Source organism: Hyperolius riggenbachi, chromosome 4, assembly GCF_040937935.1.
Source record: "Hyperolius riggenbachi isolate aHypRig1 chromosome 4, aHypRig1.pri, whole genome shotgun sequence".
Classification (NCBI taxonomy): domain Eukaryota; kingdom Metazoa; phylum Chordata; class Amphibia; order Anura; family Hyperoliidae; genus Hyperolius; species Hyperolius riggenbachi.
In genome coordinates, this window is record NC_090649.1 from 431701030 (window position 1) to 431723624 (window position 22595).

Here is a 22595-nt window from a genome sequence, read left to right on the forward strand (position 1 = left end):
GCTTAAACCCCCCTAGTGACCAGGCTATTTTTTACTAATTAGGCCACTGCAGCTTTAAGGTCTCGCTGCAGGGCGGTACAACTCAGCACACACGTGATTCCCCCACCCCCTTTTCTGCCCACCAACAGAGATTTCTTTTGGTGGTCTCTGATCCCTGCAGGGGTGTTTATTTATTTGTCTTTATTTTATTAATAAATTTGTGCATTTTTTTTTATTTTTGCTAAACCCGCCAGCCAATCAGCGCGATCGGCTGTCACAGGCATCATCTTATGACAGCGGATCGTTTTAGTGCCTCCCAGGGGTGTATGCCTTAGATCGCAGCGCTATACAGTGTAAATAGACGGCGTCTAACAGTCTCCAAGCGGCGATCGCTGGTGGGAGACTGATGACGGAGTGGAGATGCGCGCGCATCGGCGTATGTGATCTCCTGCAAAACCCCGCCCCAGGACTTCACAAAGTGGAGAGATGAACAATTGTATCTATCCTTCTACTCCTAAAAATGACTTTTAGGATATCCTACAGTTTTATGTTATGTTTAAAAACCCAAAAAGTAGATTTATTGTTTTGTCTCAGCTGAATGTAAGTCTGTCTCTGTGTCTCAGGGCTGGTTCACAATGGGAGCTTTTTCATCCCTTAGCTGATCAGCAAAGCACTGCTACTAATGTTTCCACATGTACACATTCACACTGCAGTGTTTGCAATTGCGATCAGTCAAACGCTGCATGCAGCATTTTGGGGACGATCGTGCTGTAATTCTCGTTCTAGTCAACGGGAATCCCAAGCGCAAATAGCAAGATTTCACCTGCCGAATTGCGATCACGGACACAAACGCGATCACAGGGAAGCACCAAATGTGATCTAGCCCTCAAATATGTGAACTATTGACCTTTTTTAATCTATTCTCTCCTGGCAGAGTACTCCTCCTAGAGCAAAGTATTGTATGGTTGTAATTCCTTATCAGTAGTTTGACTGAGTTGCATAGCCAAATATTAACTCTTTCAGGCATAGAAAGAAGAAAAGCATCACAGCATACGTATTTGTGTGCTAGGCACTGTACATACACATGTCTATCTCATCATGTCACATGTCAGGGATCCGAGATGAAAAACTAACTATAACAAGTAACTTGTCTATAGATCTTATCTAAAGTTTAGATGGTGGTTTACACAGCAAAGCTAGCTGCAAACAGCTTTAATAGAAAATTATTATTTCTTCCTGTGATACAATGACAGCAGACATGTTGTTTGTAAACATTATACAGAGGCAGGCTTATCTGTATCTTGAGCACTCAGCCTGTGAAAAAAACCTAATCCCCCCTCCTCCCCTCTGCCTCTGAAATCAATGGCTAGTAACACCTCCTCCTGCCCAGACTGAGCTCCCATGAGCCCTTGCTACTGCCAAGACTCTCTGAAAACCTGTGGGTGTGGTTTATATAGTTTATAGGGAATTAGAGTATTAAAACAAAAAAGTATTTGGCTTGAGGAATGCCCTATAAACAATAGGAAAGGAACACAATTATGCAATGAGTAAAAGTTCACCTCGGATCCACTTTAAGGTTTCCTTCAACATGCAAGAACACTCACCTTATTGGCAGTTGTGACAGACTCTGCTTCATTGGAACTGCTAGCAGGGTCAAGCTGACTTGCACAGACCACAAATCTGTCTGGAAACACATACAGCTCTGCAAAAGAAACACATTAAGAAAAAAATGTGCATGGTCAATATGTCTTAAAGTGGACATGAACTCAGATGTCCTCTCTGCTCTATAAGATACACATCAGTGTAACCTTTAAGCAAAAAAAAAAATCTTTGTTACAGCTGATACAAATCCTAAAATACAGTGGGTTGCAAAAGTATTCGGTCCCCTTGAAGTGTTCCACATTTTGTCACATTACTGCCACAAACATGCAAACATCAATTTTATTGGAATTCCACATGAAAGACCAATACAAAGTGGTGTACATGTGAGAAGTGGATCGAAAATCATACATCATTCCAAACATTTTTTACAAATCAATAACTGCAAAGTGGGGTGTGCGTAATTATTCGGCCCAGAGTCAATACTTTGTAGGACCACCTTTTGCTGCAATTACAGCTGCCAGTCTTTTAGGGTATGTCTCTACCAGCTTTGCACATCTAGAGACTGAAATCCTTGCACATTCTTCTTTGCAAAACAGCTCCAGCTCAGTCAGATTTGATGGACAGCGTTTGTGAACAGCAGTTTTCAGATCTTGCCACAGAATCTCGATTGGATTTAGATCTGGACTTTGACTGGGCCATTCTAACACATAGATATGTTTTGTTTTAAACTATTCCATTGTTGCCCTGACTTTATGTTTAGGGTTGTTGTCCTGCTGGAAGGTGAACCTCCGCCCCAGTCTCAAGTCTTTTGCAGTCTCCAAGAGGTTTTCTTCCAAGTTTGCCCTGTATTTGGCTCCATCCATCTTCCCATCAACTCTGACCAGCTTCCCTGTCCCTGCTGAAGAGATGCACCCCCAGAGCATGATGCCGCCACCACCACCATATTTGACAGTGGGGATGGTGTGTTCAGAGTGATGTGCAATGTTAGTTTTCCGCCACACATAGCGTTTTGCATTTTGGCCAAAAAGTTCCATTTTGGTCTCATCTGACCAGAGCACCTTCTTCCACATGGTTGCTGTGTCCCCCACATGGCTTGCGGCAAACTGCAAACGAGACTTCTTATGCTTTCTGTTAACAATGCCTTTCTTCTTGCCACTCTTCCATAAAGGCCAACTTTTTACAGTGCATGACAACCTCTGAGGCCCTCACAGAGCAGCTGTATTTGTACTGACATTAGATTACATACAGGTGCACTCTATTTAGTCATTAGCACTCATCAGGCAATGTCTATAGGCAACTGACTGCACTCAGGTCAAAGGGGGCCGAATAATTATGCACACACCACTTTGCCGTTATTTATTTGTAAAAAATGTTTGAAATCATGTATGATTTTCGTTCCACTTCTCATGTGTACACCACTTTGTGTTGGTCTTTCATGTGGAATTCCAATAAAATTGATTCATGTTTGTGGCAGTAATATGACAAAATGTGGAAAACGTCAAGGGGGCCGAATACTTTTGCAACCCACTGTAAATCTGCAGTTTCTATTTCCTGATTCATGGAAGCAGACATATTGTTAACATCCAGTGCTTTCAAATAGGCTTATCTGCCATCTCTGCTGTGGCAGTCATGTAAATGTGGGGAGCGGATTACAGCTTGTGATTAGACACAAATGAGGGGGAATTAACAATAACAATAATATTTATATAGCGCTTTTCTCCCTGGGGACTCAAAGCGCTGTGACCCTGCATTATGCAGTCTCAAAGGCTAGGGAAAAGAGGTGAGTTTTTAGCCTTTTTTTAAAGCTGTCCAGAGAAGGAGCCTCTCGTACTGATTGTGGAAGTGAGTTCCATAGAGTAGGGGCTGCATAGGAAAAGGCCCGAGCACCAAATGTTAAGTGTATCCTGGGAATATTCAGCTTCATCTTGTTGGCAGAGCGGAGGGTGCGTGGAGGGGCATAAAGTTCCAATAGATCCGCTATGTATTTGGGTCCCATGTGGTGTAGAGCCTTGAATGTCAACAGGCAGATCTTAAAGAGGATCTGTATTGTTAAAATCGCTCCAAAGTAAACATACCAGTGCGTTAGGGGACATCTCCTATTACCCTCTGTCACAATTTCGCCGCTCCTCGCCGCATTAAAGTGGTTAAAAACAGTTTTAAAAAGTTTGTTTGTAAACAAACAAAATGGCCACCAAAACAGGAAGTAGGTTGATGTACAGTATGTCCACACATAGAAAAATACATCCATACACAAGCAGGTTGTATACACCCTTCCTTTTGAATCTCAAGAGATCATTTGTGTGTTTCTTTCCCCCATGCACTGAAGTTTCAGGCGGCTCTTTTCTTCCTGCAAACAGCTTTGCTCTTGTTTGTAATTCCTCAGTATGTGAAAGCCCAGCCAGCTCAGAGGAGGATTTATCCAGCTTGTAAAAGAGAAGAGAGAAGAGAGAAGCTGCTCTAATGTAAATAATACACAGGCAGTGTGTAGAGAGGGGCCTGGAATTGTGAGTTCATAGCAGAACCACAACACTGAAGACCTTGGCAGCCTTCCAGACACAGGCCGACAAGTCTGACAGGGGAAAGATACATTGATTTATTACAGAGACAGTGATAGTATAAAGTGCTGCAGTTAGCCAGAACACATTAGAATAGCTTTTGGAACTTGTAGGATGATAAAAAACAGGATGCAATTTTTGTTACGGAGTCTCTTTAAAATTGATTCTCCATTTTACTGGCAGGCTTAGACAGGCTAAACATTCTAAATACATACAGGGTGGATTCTCTCTGTTTTCCTTCTGTCCTTTGCAATAGCTCAGGTCCACTACCGTTTCTAAATGCACATAGAATTGTGAGACGTATTGCAAATATAACAACTCTTCTCTTCAGCATTTACCTCCTTATGCTAGGTACACACCATACAGTTTCCTGGCAGATTTACCTGCCAGATCAATTATTTCCAACATGTCTGATCAGAATTTCGATCGTTTTTTAATCATTTTTTTCAATCGTCATTCGAATGATTTTCATAGAACTGAACGAAAATCGAACAAAAAAAAACTATTTAAAAAAATCGATCGGAAAATCGAACAATCAATAAAAATTCAGATCGGACATGTTGGAAATAATCGATCTGGCAGGTACATTTGCCAGAAAATTGTATGCTGTGTACCTAGCATTACGAATTACTTTAAAGGGAGTCTGAAGCCATGAAAAAAAAACAGACACCTAAAAAGAGGGAAGGCTCTGGGTCCTATAGAGCACCGGACCACGGCCCACTGCCGGTCCGTTGGCAGTTTTCCACCGGGCCGCTGCGGGTCTGTCATCTCGTTATATACTGGGCACTATGCTAGCTATACTGGGCACTATACCAGCTATACTGGGGCACTATACTAGCTATACTGGGGTAACTATACTAGCCATACTGGGGCAACTAAACTCCCTATACTGGGGCAACTATGCTAGCTATGCCGCTGCACTCCAACCACCCCGTAACCTGCTGCGCACGACACTGTCCACTATGTCGCGCGCACAGCTAGCCCCCCCCCCCCCCCTGGACCTGAAAAGGTTGGGGACCCCTGCAAGGCTTTCCTCTCCTCTCCTGGTCCCCTCGTACCAGTGCTGGCTCCCCCATTAACAGTCTCTGACCAATGAGTCGGAGACTGCTCTTTGCCGCTGCGAGTGGGCTTCGCAGTCTTCAGGATCCCGAGGGGAGGCTTCGCAGCCTTCGGGATCCCGAGTACTCCTGAAGACAGGCCGCTCCCTACTGCACATGCGCAAGCCTGCATTTTTCGCACATGTGCAGCACGGAGCCGCCCATCTTTGGGAGCACTCTGGCTCCCAAAGACTGCCAAAGCCTCCCAAGGCAGGGGATTTGAATGGGGGATCCTGCCCTGGAATGAGCGGACCATGAGAGGAATGGAAAAGGCTCTATTGGACCCAGAGCCTTCCCTCTCTTTAGGTGTCTGTTTTTCCCCCAATGATTTCAGACTAACTTTAAAGAGTAACTGCACTTTTGTGTAAGAAATCGACATACTGTTTTGCATATCACCAATATACAAGTCATGTTGCAACTGAACAAAATTAAATATTGACGTTCAAGTTCAGTCTGCAACAGCTAAAAAGAACTTTATTCTAGGAAAAATGCAGGCAACTGTCAAAAGTTAAAGCTTGGTAACTCTAGCTCTATTAGTCCTGTCATTCCAGTGTACCCCTATCGCCCTCCCAGCGGTAAAATTCAGCAACCAAGTACCTCTTCGTTCCTCCTCAGGTTTTCAGAACTACTCACAGCCCTAAGTGCTCCTGAAGGCAGCGCTTTCATACTGCACATGTGTGAGCCTGAAACAAGAGCACATCCGAAGGCTGCCCGAGGAAGGGTGAGGAAATATTCAACTGAGCTGGCCAGAGTTGTTCACCGGGGGATGGCGCTGGAAGAACAAGATGGAGAGAGGACTGGGGAGGCCCTATATATTTTTTTTTGCCTCAGGTTTACTTGAAAGCTGCAGTCATTAGGTATTTTCCTGGAGGAGGGGCTAATAGGATATAATGTCACGTGCTTACAACATACCATCTAATTAACGCCTGCTGGTCAGAAGGGTGTGTGGCTTTGCCGGCCAAAGCAGGAGGTTTCAAAGAACTGGCTACAGTGAGTACAAAGCCAGTGGTAGCTGTTCTGGGATGCAACCAGAGCTGTGGAGTCAGTACAAAAATCGTCCCACTCCAACTCCTCAGTTTTTTAAAGGATACCCGAACTGAAATGTGACATAATGAGATAGACATGTGTATGTACAGTACCTAGCACACAAATAACTAGGCTGTGTTCCTTTTTTTATTTCTCTGCCTGAAAGAGTTAAATATCAGGTATGTAAGTGGCTGACTCAGTCCTGACTCAGACAGGAAGTGACTACAGCGTGACCCTCACTGATAAGAAATTCCCCTTTTTTACCTCTTTCTTGCTCTCAGAAGCCATTTTCTGCTAGGAAAGTGTTTTATAGTTGGAATTTCTTATCAGTGAGGGTCACACTGTAGTCACTTCCTGTCTGAGTCAGGACTGAGTCAGCCACTTACATACCTGATATTTAACTCTTTCAGGCAGAGAAATAAAAAAAGGATCACAACATAGTTATTTGTGTGCTAGGCACTGTACATACACATGTCTATCTCATTATGTCACATTTCAGTTCGGGTATCCTTTAAATTACCAACTCCGATTCCAGGTAACCAAAATGACTCCGACTCAGACTCCTCGACTCCGACTCCTTAGTCTAATACTTACCAGAACTAAGGATTTGGTACAAAAATCATCTGACTTCGATTCCTCAGTTTATGAAACCACCAACTCCAGGTACCCAAAATTGCTCTGACTCCTCGACTCAGACTCCAACTCCACAGCCCTGGCTGCAACCACTTGGCTTTATATCTTTTTTTTTTTCTTAAGAATTATTTGGAAAAAGTAGTTTAGAGAATACCTGAGGCCAGAATACTGATTTTATTAGTACTAGAGAGTTGGCAAACCTCCCCGGCACGATAAATGTTGATTGCTGTTGATCTCTAGAACATCTGTACAGCGGCAGGTGTAGCTGTTCCATGACTGTAGCTGTTCCATGACTGTATTTTGTTAAAGGAAAAAATAATTACCTCTGCTGTCAGGACGATTGTCAACTGTCAGATTTATGAGAAAAATAACTTTTGTAACGCCTAAAGATACAAACTAACACTTGAATATTTCGCTAGGTATGGGATAAACACGTCAGGTTGTTTTTTGTGTGTGTATTTCTGTAAATACATCCACAGGCATAAAGGGGCTGATGTAAGAAAACCAGTACAAAAACTGGAACAAAACAAGTGCGGTTCCCCTTAGTGGCCATTCAGAATCCTTGTTTCATTCAGCAGATAAAGCCTGATTGAGTGATCTGGGCAGTGTTAACGGCTCCACTTTGACTTGAGTTTTTCTTGCACCAGTTGTGCCTTCCTATCAATCCTGTTGTAACAAGAGTGAGCAAAGAATGCTGTATCTACAAACACCTTACAACCTTCTCCACACCCCCAGATGATAGATCTCAAGAAAAGTAAATTGTCCCAGGCACTGACTCACTCTGGGCAGTGTAGCGGTGTTCCACTGTTTTTCACTTTTGTATCTGCTTATTAAAATTTCTTTCTTATATTGGCTTTGTTCCTTCTTCTTCTTAGAGGTAAGCCATTTTATATTGATTACATCCATGGTTCTTTTTTGGGGCACCTTCTCCCTCCCAGTGATATTGTTTACAGCCCCCTAGCTATTAGAGGTTGCTGTCAATTGTTTGTTTTGTGTACCGAAACAATCATTTTTTTCTTGAGTGTGACCCATACATTTGAAGACAGAAAACCCAAGTGGGGACGGGATTTCCTCACTTGTTTTTATACTGTGGTTGTTGGTCTTGCAATTCACCTTTGTGAGTACCTCATCACTTTGTATTTATCCAGAACTTGACATTAATATACTTCACCATAAGGGGCTCCTGGTCTCTCTCTGTGGATTTCCTGTATCCGTAGGAAGTCTTGGGACTCCTCTGGACTACACACCTACACAATCTATTCATAGTATTCAAAATGTGTTGGCCCTCATACGAAGGTGGTAAACTGGTCATTGATTGGCTGAACAAAATTGGATGTGTAGGTGGGGAAATTTGTCATTGATTGGCCAATCAAAATTGAGTGTGTGCCCATCAAATTTTTATTTGCCAATAATATGCCAATTTTACCACTTCCATATGGTACGAAGGCCAACAGATTTTAAATGCTAGGAACGAGTTGTGTAGGTAAGCTTTCATACTACACTGAGGTGGTAAAATCGGCCAGTTATTGGCCAAAATAGGATCGGTGTATGCACCCTTAAGCCTGGTACACACATGCAACTTTGAATGACCAATCATATCACTTACATAATCACCTACATAATCTGTTCATATAGTATGAAAGCCAATGAACACTATGGAGTTGGTAAAATTGGTAAAAAATTGGATATAGAAACCAATAATGATGATAACTGACTCCAGTGTAAGACTGCTGTGGCTGACAATTGTGTAGTGCAGAAGGTGGTGGGAAGGCAGCAGTGGCCAACTGTATAATGTGGGGGTGAAGACTTCAGGATGACTATGGAGGTTCCAGAACGATGTATGTGGGTGGTCTTCACCCATGCTACCCGATGATACAGTGCAAAAGGAAATGCACACAGTGAGGAGAGGTGAACAATACGTGTCTGCTGAATCCTCACTAAGCTCAGTTCCTAACCCAAGCCAATATTTCTGAAGGTTCTCATGAATCCATAGTTACATAGTTATTTGGGTTGAAAAAAAAACAAACATACGTCAATCGAGTTCAACCAGAAAACAAAGTACAACACCAGTCTGCGCCCTCACATATTCCTGTTGATTCAGAGGAAGGCGAAAAACCCTTACAAGGCATGGTCCAATTAGCCCCAAAAGGGAAAAAAAATCCTTCCCGACTCCAGATGGCAATCACATAAAATCCCTGCATCAACATCACTGGGCATTACCTAGTAATTATAGCCATGGATGTCTTTCAATGCAAGGAAAGCATCTAAGCCCCCCTTTAAATGCAGATATAGAATTTGCCATAACTACTTCCTGTGGCAATGCATTCCACATCTTAATCACTCTTACTGTAAAGAACCCTTTCCTAAATAAATGTCTGAAACATTTTTCCTCCATGCGAAAGATCATGTCCTCTAGTCCTTTGTGAAGGCCTAGGGAAAAAAAGCTCACCCGTCAAGCTTTTATATTGCCCTGTGATGTATTTATACATGTTAATTAGATAGAGCCTCTCTAAAGGTGCGTACACACGCACACCTTCCTCCAAGGACGGGTCCGTCAGACCCTCCCGCTCGGCGGACGTTCAGCCGGCAGAAGCGTGTGTGTACGTACTGTATGCAGACTAATAAGGCTTATCAGTCTGCCGACAACGTGTACACATGTGCTACTGTCGGCTGAATGTCCGCCCAGAGGGAGGGTGTGACAGACCCGTCGTTGGAGGAAGTAGTGCATGTGTACGCACCTTTAGGCGTCTTTTCTCTAAACTAAATAAACCCAGTTTATCTAACCTTTCTTGATAAGTGAGACCTTCCATCCCTTGAAACTTGGATATACAGCCTCCAATATGTAACATTCCGCCAAACATAGAAAGGTTTCTAGAAGCAGACAATCCCACCACACTTCATGTCATACTGCCAAACATAGGAAGGTTTCTAGAAGCAGACAATCCCACCACACTTCATGTCATACTGCCAAACATAGGAAGGTTTCTAGAAGCAGACAATCCCACCACACTTCATGTCATACTGCCAAACATAGGAAGGTTTCTAGAAGCAGACAATCCCACCACACTTCATGTCATACTGCCAAACATAGGAAGGTTTCTAGAAGCAGACAATCCCACCACACTTCATGTCATACTGCCAAACATAGGAAGGTTTCTAGAAGCAGACAATCCCACCACACTTCATGTCATACTGCCAAACATAGGAAGGTTTCTAGAAGCAGACAATCCCACCACACTTCATGTCATACTGCCAAACATAGGAAGGTTTCTAGAAGTAGACAATCCCACCACACTTCATGTCACACCCTACTCCAGTGTATGCTTCACCCAACCTATTAATGGAGTATCTACAAGACAAAGGATTGCAGCACAGACCTTTTACCTTCCCTTTCTGTTCCAGTAGTGCCCACTGTTGCTCCATTATAATAGTACCCCTCATAAAAGTAGTGCTCTCCAAAGCCTGCTTCAGGGTCCTCAGGTGGCCTAGTCCGTTAATTTTGAATTAACTGGTGGTCATCACCTCTTTCTTCATAACCGGGTTTATGGAACAAGTTTTACACAAATTGTTCCAACTAAACAACTCAATCAACTAAATGCCCAGATTCGCTACACTATAGAACACAAGTGTTTTACATATAAAGACACACAAGGAACACATAAAGAAACTTCTATGACTCAAAAAGCCGCCATGTCACGTGATCATAAATTCCGAGCGGTAGCCTGAGAAAAAAAAAATCCCTATTGATATCACCACCTAAAGGTGGGTATTGAGTTACATCTGACCAATAATGTGAACAATGCAGACTCATGTTTCACATGCTAGGTGGCTTGCTACAAAAACGCGTTAGCGGCTCTAGTCCAGCTGATATATCCTGAAGGGTGAAATCGATCTCAGGTGAAACAAGTACTAAAATATCTTAAGCTCATGCTTCTGTCATATTTAGGCAAATATCTTTTTTTATTGCATTTTTTTTTACTACTCATTTGCACATGCTGGTACAGTGACCTGTAGCCTGTCAAGAATGGTTCCCACCACATCATGCTAGGCATAGCTGTCCCACAAAACACTGAAGACAAAGAGGAAAAAAAAACAATCTATCAAGTGAGACTGCAGTCCTACAAAAAGATTAAATTACCTGTAGTTGTTGAATGATACTAACAATATGACATATGTGTATAAAAATAAACTGTGTGAGCCCTATATGGTTACAACGTACAGTGTTGGAAGCTGCATCAATCACACCTTTTGGTGCTACTCTTGTAAGGAGCCATAAGCATTGTTCCTGGAACTGCATCATTAGTTCCATGCTGGTGGAAGTTCAATGTTAAAGGAGCAGGGATATAGCTTAACCACTTCAGCCCAAAGGGTTTTTTACCCTAACTGACAAGAGCGATTTTCACCTTTCAGGGCTGGAACCCACAGGAGCGCTTTTGGCAGCACTGCGATACGCTAGCAGTTTGCCAAAACGCTGGGCTAATGTTAATGGATGGGGCAACTTCCACAGGAGCGTTAGCGTTTCCCAGAAACGCAAACGCAGGACCTGCAGCATTTTGGGAGCATTAGCGCTTCAATGTAAATTATTGAAACGCTAGCAGAAACGCTCAGCAAAACCTAAACTGAGCGGTTTTGCTAGCGTTTTGCGGTTCAGCACACTGTAATAAAATTAAAAATAATTCACAGGACCAATCAGGATAAAAACGCAAAACGCTACGCACCCGCTGGGCAAAAAAATACAATGTTGCAAAACACGACCAAAAACGCGCATGAATCCGCTTGCAAACCGCTCAGACAAAACGCTAGCGGTTGCGTTTTGCGTTTGCTGATTTCAGTGGGTTCCAGGCCTCAGTGTTTGTCAATAGCTTAATCACTACTTTTTTACCACCAATTGGGCTTTTTGGGGTTGATATTTGATTTCAGTAATTACTTTACTTTCTATGCATTTTAAAGGGAAAAATAAGGAAAAAATGAAAAAATACACTATTTCTCCAATTTCATCCCCTATAGTTTTAATATAAACACTGCTACTGTGCATAAAACCCACACATTGTAGCTGCCTATTTGTCCTGGTTATCACAAGATTCTAATTATGTCCCTAGTACAAAGTATGGTGACAATATATTATTTGGAAATAAAGGTGTAATTTTTCTGTGGTGTTTTTTTTTTTTTTTTTCAATATTTTCACGTGCATGTGCACAGCAGCAGCAGTACAGTTTGCCATCTGTGAACCTCGTTGTATTGTGGTAAATAACAGCTTTTTCCAACTGCCAAACAAGCAATATCACCCTCTGTGCATTGAACTCTCAGTAAAATGAACATTCCGTACAGATCCCCTGGCAGGACTAAAGATATCACCACCAGTGATACATTTCAGAATATAAAACAGGGAGAGGGAAGATTTTAAAATGGACAGACAGTGACTAAATAATTTATACAAGAATATTGTAAAAAATAAGTTATTTTATTCTTTTTTATGTTTACTACAGTTCCTCTTTAAAGGGACTCCGAGCAGTGCAAAAACTATGGAAAGATGCATATCAATTTAAAGCTCTCTTTCCAATGATATATAAACCGCCACCCTACGCCTTTCAGTTTTCGCTATTTTCGCATTTGAAATATACTTTTTCTGCTGAATGGAGCTGCTGACTTTGAGAAAAAGTCGTCCTGTGTAATACAATGTAACTATGGATATCATTTTAAAGCTCTCTTTCTCCTCTTTCTGACGACCCCTAAATCATCGCCCTACGCCTTTTACTTTTCTCTATTTTCGCGATCGAAATCGCGGCCGTGGCAATTTCAATCGCGAAAATAGCGAAAACTAAAAGGCGTACGGTGGCGGTTTATATATCATTGGAAAGAGGAGAAAGAGAGCTTTAAAATGATATGCATTTTTCAATAGTTTTTGCACTGCTCGGAGTCCCTTTAAAGCAGAACTGTAGATAGGTATCAAACACACTGTTTCACTTACCTGGGGCTTCTGCAAGCCCCCGGCAGCCATCCTGTCCCACGCCGATCCTCCACGAGCCTCCGTTCTCCCACTGCCACTCCGTTATGTTCCTAGACTTGTAAGTCGAGGCCAGCGCAGCCCTGCCAAGTGTATATTTTTTTTCACTATTGCAGAGAGGAAAGCGAAGAAAGGGTACGCGTGGCCAGAGCCGCGCAGGTGCAGTGGCCTGGCGGCGAAATCGAAAGTAGCTGGCGGCGGGAGAACAGAGGCTTGGGCAGGACCGGCGCGGGTCAGGATGGCTGCTGGGGGCTTGCAGAAGCCTCAGGTAAGTGAAACAGTGTGTTTACCTATCTACAGTTATGCTTTAAAGAGAAACTCCAACCAAGAATTGAACTTTATCCCAATCAGTAGCTGATACCCCCTTTTACATGAGAAATAGAATGATTTTCACAAACAGACCATCAGGGGGCGCTGTGTGACTAATTTTGTGCTGAAACCCCTCCCACAAGAGGCTCTGAATACCACGGTACTCAGGGCAAACTGCCACAATGTAACAATGTTCACAGACAGGAAATGGCTGTTTAAAGCTGTCTGTAACAGCCAGAGCAGCTAGAAACAGCTACATAACTTGCCCACAGTAACAATGTCACCATGTAATACATGTCAGAATGTGAATCTGGGAGAGGAAAGATTTTACAATGAGCAAACACTGACTAAATCATTTATACATAACTTTTGTAAAAATGAAGCACTTTTTTTTATTAAATTATTTTCACTGGAGTTCCTCTTTAAGAGCAATAAATCAACTACTGACCTGTAGCCTTAAATATTCAAAACCCTCACTTGAAATATGATTTTCTCAGATGGAAAATATGTCCCTATGCAATTAGCTTTTCTCCTGTGTTTTTTCCAAGAAGATCATTTTTTTTATCTGATCTATACAATACCAACTGAAAAAGTACTAAGAGGTAACAAAATGTAGTATTGTCAGACTTACCACCCTTCAGGCCGTTGGCCTACTCATGCGAGCCAGGCAGGCTGTTTGCCTAAATGTATTACGCCTTGTAGTGTCGGGACCTTTCACACTGGGGCAGTGTAGTATTTTTACCACACCCACCACCAGGAAATCAAAGTCCATGGAGTCGGCGCGACATGACGGATCTGCGTCGGCCCGGAAGTCATGTTAGTCTATTGTGACGCAGGGATTTAAAAAAAATTACTGACGTGACGTTGCGGCGCACTTACGCATATCCCAAAGCAGGAAGTGACTGCAACGTGCATCACTTCCTGCTTGGCCCAATGCCAGTTGGGTAATGCCTCGTAGTAACGCGGTAACGTGGTATTCCCCAAAGGCCTGTTTATGGCGGTGCAGCGCAGCTGCCGACCCACCAGTCTGCAATGTGAAACCGGCCTTACGCACGAGTTTACGACCAAACAATCATGTGAAACCATCCTGTCCTTACCCATAAAAGCCTTCCTCACTCAGCACTCAACGCTGGTTGTTAGGTCACCCTGGGTTAGCACTTAGTACCGTGGCCTGCCTTTTCCTGATTGACTTCCTTATACTGACTTTGGGTTGTTGCCTCGTTCACAACTACTTTCTGTCTGCCCTGACCTTGGCTTGTGATCTGACTACTCTTGAACTCCGCCTGCCCTTGACTTTTGGCTGTTTACAGTCTGCCCCAAGCTTGCGGACTCCACACTGCATAGTCACTGCTGCTGAGGTTCCATTTATGCAAATTTTCATGCATTTTTTAGAACAAACATTCCACAGGCACAGATGTCCTGGCACCCTAGACTTCACCACCCTTGAATCTTCAAGTGTACTGGCTGGCCTAGCTGTCACTTCTTTCTTCGTTCACTTACCCGTCATAGGTGGCTGCATTTGCCCCCAAGTATTAAGTAGCCAGAGATGCCGCCAGCTGAAGGGAGGTCTCAGTGGAATGATGAGGGCTGGGTGAGTAATCTCATTTATACCCTGCTTGGGACTCTGCATAGGGGAGGAGGGAGGGGGTCACTCAGGGAAGGGAGTGAACCGCCTTTCCATCATCAGGCGCCTGTAGGCATATGCCTACAGTGCCATATGGTGAATCCGGCCCAGTTGGTGCCTCTTTAACAGCATTTACCTCACCCTTGATAAATCACCTACAAATTAGTGACTAACTTGTTGAAGGTTTTTGTCCACTAAATGTAGACCCGAAAAAGAGAAATCAATTTGTACCTCGATAACGGTGCTTGACTGCGCAGCGTAGATTGACCCATCTTTTAATGAAGTAAGCTGCAATCCGAAGACTGGTGCCTATAACAAAAGAAGAGGATGATTCAGAATGAGACTGTATATAAATTGAACAGTTAGCAAAACTTGCATCCCTCTGCTAAAATGTCATGACTGTTGTGTAACCTCTAGTCTGGCAATAATGAAAATAACACATTATAGGTTACACAACAGTTCTAAGAATTCCCGGCATAGATAATCATATTTAATCCAAACCACCACCTTCATCCTAACAATTCTATATGTTTGGATGACAATTCCATGAACATTATTAAAATTTAGATGAAAATTTCATTTTGGTTGAGAAGTTCACTGCTTTTAAATTAGTATTCAACGGAGAAAAAAGCTGGCACATCCAAAGTAAATCTTTATTGGTTCCATGTAAAAGCATATGTCCAATGTTTCGGAGCCACGTAGGGCCCCTTTCTCAAGGCAATATTTGCTCGGAAGCAAAAATCTGTCTGCCGTTGTGTAGAAATTCCTGTAGAGGAAGTGGGAGTCGGGCTCCTCTAAACCCTCGCACACAGCAAGGAGTATTCATTTGGGTTTAGCAGCAGATTGCTACACAGCGACATTTGCAACCAATACTACAATTTATATTAACCACTTAAGATTTCAGGACGCGAGTTTCACATTCTAAATACACCTCCTATAGACTCCAGGACTCACTCCGCTCCCATCCTGCATTGAAAGCTGCCGACGAGTGCCCCTGTCAATACGGCATGTGCACCTTTTTAGAAGTAAAGGATTGCTGCTGTAGCAAATAGCAGCAATCATTCGTTACATTTTTTTTTGTTTTTTTTTAAGTGGCAAATGGTGTCAGAGTAAAAAAATACTGTAAAACTTTTTTCTTTTACCTTGCAGGGGTCTCAAACTCGCGGTCCGCGGGCCATTTGCGGCCCTCGATACAATATTTTGTGGCCCTCGCCGGCAAAAGCTTCCTTATAGTTCGCTTCAGTGCTCCCAAGTAATCCGCCGCATCCCCGCCGCTAAACGAGGGCTGCGAGCCCCCAAATCGCCCGGGGGCAATTCGCCGGCATTTCCTGGAAGGGGCAGAGCTTTCAGCTTCAGCTCTGCCCCTCCTGACGTCAATCGTGGCGGATAGCCACCTCTGCCCGCCCCTCTCTGTGAAGGAAGAGTGAGAGGGGCGGGCAGAGGCGGCAATACGCCGCGATTGTGAAATCCCTTATGCGGCCCAGTCTCATCCTGACTTTGCCTCCTGTGGCCCCCCAGGTAAATTGAGTTTGAGACCCCTGCCTTACAGGAAACCCCAGTTGCCTGGCAGTCCTCCTGATCCTGTGTCTTTAATACTTTTAGCCATAGACCCTGAACAAGCATGCATCAGATCAGGTACCACCTACGCCAGAAGATCAACAGGGCTGCCAGGCAAATGGCATTGTTTACAAGGAAAGAAATATGGTAGCCTCTGTGTCACTCTCACCTTGGGTTCCCTTTAAACAAAGTGTTAACCCCTTCCTAGCCTATGAACATGTGAAACCTGTACTTGGCCTTAAGATGCATGCACACCTCTAATGACTGCCGCCTATAGTGATCGGATGTGATCTCTATGGCAACAGTTTGGGGCCCTAATGCTGTACAGATGTATTGATCTGCCATTCCCTAGTGAATCATGTGCACAGTATCAAAACTGTCATCCTAGCAATAAGATCTGATCGCTACAGACGAGCTAGGGTTAATATTCCCATATATGCCCATGTGGTGTTATTTTAACTGGGAAAAGACAAGGAATATATTTGAAGGTGTTTTATAGCAGTAGCATTTGTTACGTGAAAATTAGAAAAGTTTGAAAAGAGGTGAAAGTTTAAAAAAAAAAAAAAGTATTTCCTGCGTGTACGTCCATTTTCCCCTGTAAAATGGCTAAAAAAAGGGTACGTTTAAAAAATAAATACTTCCCAAAGAAAGCCTAAGCTGTTTTGAAAAAAAAAAATATATGTAATCTATCTATCTATCTATTTATCTATCTATCTATCTATCTATGATGTTATAACTAATGAAAGTGTTATTGCTATCGCAATATGCTATATTTCAGCGCTGCGTAATATGTTGGTGCTTTATAAATACAATAAATAAATAAATATCAATAGTGCCATTGCTGAAGTGTCAAAATTGTCAGGAACCCTAACCACTTTCACACTTCTCGATTTCCACTGCAATGCAATTGTTCTGGAACAAGGGTGTACTCTCGCCATGTGCATCACCATCAGAAGGACAGCCTTTTTCAGTTCAGAACTTGGGAGGGGGGGGGGGGATTAGGGTTAGGCATTTAGGGGGGGAGGGGGGCTTCTTTTTAGGCGCTTACCAGGGAGGGTTCATGTGAGAATGGGTTTCGGGTAATGCATAGTAAAATATTGGTAATCTAAATTAGTGATATTTTCAGTAGCAGCATCACCCTGCACCCAAATCATGCAACAACATCACAATATGTCCTCGGTCACCTGCCTCCAGAAAATGACAGAGGCCCGTCTGGTAACCCCTGAATCTCATCACTGCTAAAACTTTAGGAGTCAATTGAATATAATGGAGATTGGAGGATAGAGTAGCCCTCTTTAGTGATAAAGGGGTGGGGATGGTAAAAAAAACGATAGAAAGTGTAATTGAACTTTAAACAGTTCTGGATCCTTGGTATGTACATATATTTGCCCCTGAAAACTTCACATCAGGATCAGGGGCGAATATATATATATATATATATATATATATATATATATATATATACGTATATACACACATACACGCACATTCTTGTTTTCACTGCCACATGCCCCCTTCGCCATCCACTGATCTGTGAATGGAAACATGTGTTCCCAAAGCCATTCAAAGTGCCTGTGATCATTCATAAAATTAAGGAAAACACACACACTCGCTTCTTGTGTACTGTTATAAGTACACAGGATTGAAGGTGGCCATACACTTATAGATTGCAGCAGATTCGACCATCGGATAGATTTTTGTCAGATGTCTGTCAATCCAAATCTGACAGGAATCTATCTGATGTGTGCTATACACTAGGAACAAATTTCCAATATATTTCTGAATGAAATCTATTGGAAATGTATTGAAAATCGATCTAAATGCATTGTTGCACCATTAGATCCAATGCAATTGTATGGGCCATCGATTTGCTGCCAGCAGCAGATCGACGTAGATTTTCCATCCGGTCAGATAGATCAAATCAATCAAAATCGATAGCAAATCGATCGATTGGCTGATTTGAAAGATCGATTTCTGACCGATTCTATAGAATTGATCGATCGATCCCAACCCTGTCCTCAAGTGCCACCAACAGTGTATGTTTTGTGGAAATCCACAGATGTAGATAATCAGCTCTGCTGAGAGACTAATTACCCCACCTGTGAATATTTGTGGTTTTCTGCACGGTTGGGAAGCCCTGATGTAGTGGACAACAAATAAAATTAAGTTAAGAATACATTAAAACACATAAAAAATACAACTCCTATAGTAAAAAAAAACCTTTACCCCCTCCTCATAGTAACCAAAATAAAACACTTGTAAAAACACACACACACACACACACACACACACACATAAAAACAACAAAGCGACAGCACTTAAAAACATACATAAATAGTTACCTTAGGGATACAGGTTTTTTTTTTTTTTTTTTTTTTTTTTTTTAATATGCATGTCATGGGGGTACTGTTATATTTTCAAATAAGGGCTTGTAATTATTGATATAGTATAAACAAACACACACAAAAATGCATTTCTTTTTTGCATACATACATTTTTATTTCCAAATAAAATATTGTCACCCTACATTGTACTAAGGACATATTTTAAATGTTGTAAAAACCAGGACAAATGGGCAAATAAAATCTGAGAGTTTTATCTACAGTAGCACTTTTTATTTTCAAACTACTGTATAAGGGATGAAAACTGAGAAATAATTACTTTTCTAAATTAATTTTATTTTTAAAATGCATAGGAAATGAAATAACTCTTAACAAAAAGTACCATCCAAAGAAAGCCTAGTTTGTCCAGCAAAATAAAATATCAGGGGCAAACCCAGGATTTTCAAGGGGGGGGGACGGAGTCCTGAAAGGTCTCCCTCAGCCACGCACAATACAGTATAATATGGTAGGATATCATGCTGGGTGCACATAATGCAATTTCCTGTCCGACCGACTTACAACGGGATTGATCAGGAGCAGTTTGGATACAGATAATGATGAGTACAGCCGACATTAGTAATAAAGGAGAAAGTGAAGCATTCACACAGCAGGGCATAGGGCTGTGCTCATACCTGACTGTCACATTCCCCAGAGCTGCTGCATGCTCTGTACGCACGCTGCTGCTCCATGCTCTGTACACATGCTGCTGTTACATCCAAAGTCAACTGTAACAGGGTAAGAAAGGGGGTGGTGCTGTGGGCTGCAGGATACCTGCAGATATTCTGGTGTTTCAACTTGTGCCTGTCCCCAGACACTGCACCGGCACTGGTCTGAGGGGGGGGATTCTGGGCAGCTGTAATCCCCTCCTGCGTTTGCCTATGAATATATAGATAATTTAGGTGTAATAATTAGTAATAATGATAACGTTATTGGCAAATAAATGGGAGGAGCTTGGAATGTGAACATTGCTATGATTTTTAAGAGGAAATAACCTGTGGTAGGGAGGTGGTTAAATAAATCAGTTCTGTACATTAGGTGAGTGATAAGGGCACATGCAGGAAGTTGATATATTACAGAGAGCACTAAACAGAACTGATAAACAGATCATAAATCACAAATATGTAAGTAATGCAGTCACGCACAACTATGGGCAGTAGCAGTAGATTTATATAGAGCACGGGGAAGCATGGGAAACCTGTCAGGCTAGAAGGTTGCCGTCACAGCGGTCTGGTATGTGGTGTTCAGGCTGCTGGCAAAGGCAGGCAACCTATCCATACAGGTGGCCTCTGCTGTAAGTCTCTAGCCCATAACCCATGGGCCACATCAATCTGCAAAAATTGCCTTATAAGCAGATTTTTTTTATAAAGTCACAGTATGCAAACCTACGCAATTGCAAGATTCTAGACAGTAGCTCTGAAAGCTTTTCAAGAGGCTAAAATCAGTAAGGCTTTATAATCATCTATAACATTTATTTATAAGGTGACAGCACATTGTGTAGCATTAGCATTAAAGGAAACCTGAAGTGAGGGGGATATGGAGGCTGCCATATTTATTTCCTTTTAAATAATGCACATTGCCTGGCTGTACTGCTGATCCTCTGCCTCTAAAGGCCCACACCAACTAAGCAATTTTTCACGAATGATTTCTTTCCGCGAGCTCCCGTAACATCTCTTAACAAAAATGTATGAAACGATGATCAACGACGGGCGATTACATGCAATAATGACCGTCATGACGGATCCGATCATGGACGGTCGTTTCAATCACAACTGACCCCCACTCTAATTACTGCGATCATTCAACTTTGCGTTTGTGCCCGTTGATTGTTCCACGGAAGTTGGATTGGGAAACCATCGTTTGCTGAGTCGTTTGTCGCCGCGTATCCCCCAATCCATTTTCCGTGGTCTTCATGGTGGGTTTTCAGCCTAGACCCTGAACAAGCATGCAAATCAGATATATGTAACTGAAGTGTCATGGGATTTGCTGCATGCTTTCAGGTGCGAGATTCAGGAACTACTGATGCAAGAAATATCAGCAGGACTGGCAGGCAATTGGTATTTGGTAAATAAATATGGCAGCCCCCATATACAGTACCTCTCTCTTTAGTTGTCCTTTTAGACAGACCAGTGCCCTGTAGAAGAGAGCTTTTTACTATAAAGGGCAGATTAAAGGACAACTGAAGTGAGAGCTACAGTATATGTATAGGCTGACATACTTATTTCCTTTTAAAGGGAACCTAAACTGAGAAGCTAATGGATTGTTCCTTTTAAAATAATACCAGCGGCCTGACTCCTCCTGCTGATCCTGTGTCTCTAATACTTTTAGCCACAGCCCCTCATCAAGCATGCAGATCAGGTGCTCTGACTGAAGTCAGACTGGATTAACTGCATGTTAGTTTCAGGTGATGATTCAGCCACTACTGCAGCCACAGAGATCAGCAGGACTGCCGGGCAACTGGTATTGTTCAAAAGGAAACATCTGGGAACACCGGAAGTCTCAACTAACTGGCATGCCAGAGGGGATAATTGGGTCTGTGTTTTTAGGAGTTTTCAGGTGGTTTCTCTGGGCATTAAATACTTACCGAGTGTCCAGTGCTGTCTTCTAATGGTGGCTTTCTATCTTCTGTGCATGGCTCCCGGCGTGTCACGTGACCGGACGCAGGACAGGTGACACGTCGGAGTCATGCACGGAGGACGCCGGAAAGCTGCTGAGAGTTACAGGAAGTTTAGAAGATGGTGTTGGACACCAGGTAAGTATTTATTGCTGCACAGAGGAGAGGTTTGTGCTTTTTAGGCCGGTAAGCACATGTATCCGGCACCAGGCGATCCCCGCCGGTGCCAGATACCGGGGCCTTTGCCGAATTTCCAGCTGAATTTTGACTGGCCCAGTTCCAAGCTACATACTATTAACAATTCTGGCCTGCATGAAGAATTTATTGCTAAGTATCTAATTGAAGGAAAGTGTGGTACATTGTGGTATCTTCAAGCATAATAGTAGCAGTAGAGTGTTGTATTTTACTTATGGCTAACACAGTACAAAACTCTACTGTATCTAATTGACCATCTATAGTACCAACCAAGCACTTTCAGTTTGTTATTATTACTCATTTCCTCCTTGGTGACACCCGTGAGTGGAACAGGACGTGAAATTTCCCCAATACGGACAAAAACAGCAACAAAAATGCTTTTGTTTGTCTGTGTCTCTGTTTAGCAGATTTTCCCTTTTCTGGCACCCCTGAGAGTAACTTGCAGAATACAGTTTCAGGCTGTTTTGCCTTCATCTATGTAAAGTTTAGATGTGTTCGACTGCATGTGTAGAGCTTGCAAAAAAACAAACAAACAAAATAGTAAGAGCTCAACATCTCTTTTTTGAATGTTTGTGGGGGAAGGGATGGGGGTGTTGTAGACAATCTCCCTAGTGTTGGGTACAGTAGTAGGTAGTCCCCCAATTGGTGAGAGCATTTGGCGGTTGCCTGTACTACTCTTACCCCTTATTGGGGTGTTGCTAACCGGTGGAAGTCCCATGCGGTGTGAGCGCTTAGAAGCCGGCCTGTTTTGCACACCCCTATTTGAATGTATGAGCAGAGTTTGACGTGCTCTACTCTGCAGTGCTTTCAGTAGTGGACGTTCAGGTTTCTTTTGGCCCACCACAAAATTCCTAACATAACCAGGTACCTGATCTATGAAATCCAGCCAAGAGGAAATGTCCAGCCTCTCCCAGTAACATCCCATCATGTATGATGAAGTCAGAGTGGAATAACAGTATAGAGAAGTCATGTGACGGAATCTGGAAACCTTCCATGCATGAATCGAGGCTTCTCATGGCCCG

The 22595-nt window shown here is 42.7% G+C and overlaps 1 protein-coding gene across 2 annotated transcripts in view; it reads right to left on the reverse strand.

Moving 5' to 3' along the window:
- SLX4IP (SLX4 interacting protein) overlaps positions 1-22595 on the reverse strand; it is a 259813-nt gene that overhangs the window by 41581 nt on the left and 195637 nt on the right. For both annotated transcript variants that reach the window (XM_068232488.1, XM_068232487.1), the window contains 2 exons: positions 15061-15138; positions 1584-1681 (listed from right to left, as the gene is read on the reverse strand). In XM_068232488.1, the coding sequence (XP_068088589.1) occupies positions 1584-1681; positions 15061-15138 (176 nt within the window). The remainder of the gene's footprint in view (positions 1-1583; positions 1682-15060; positions 15139-22595) is intronic.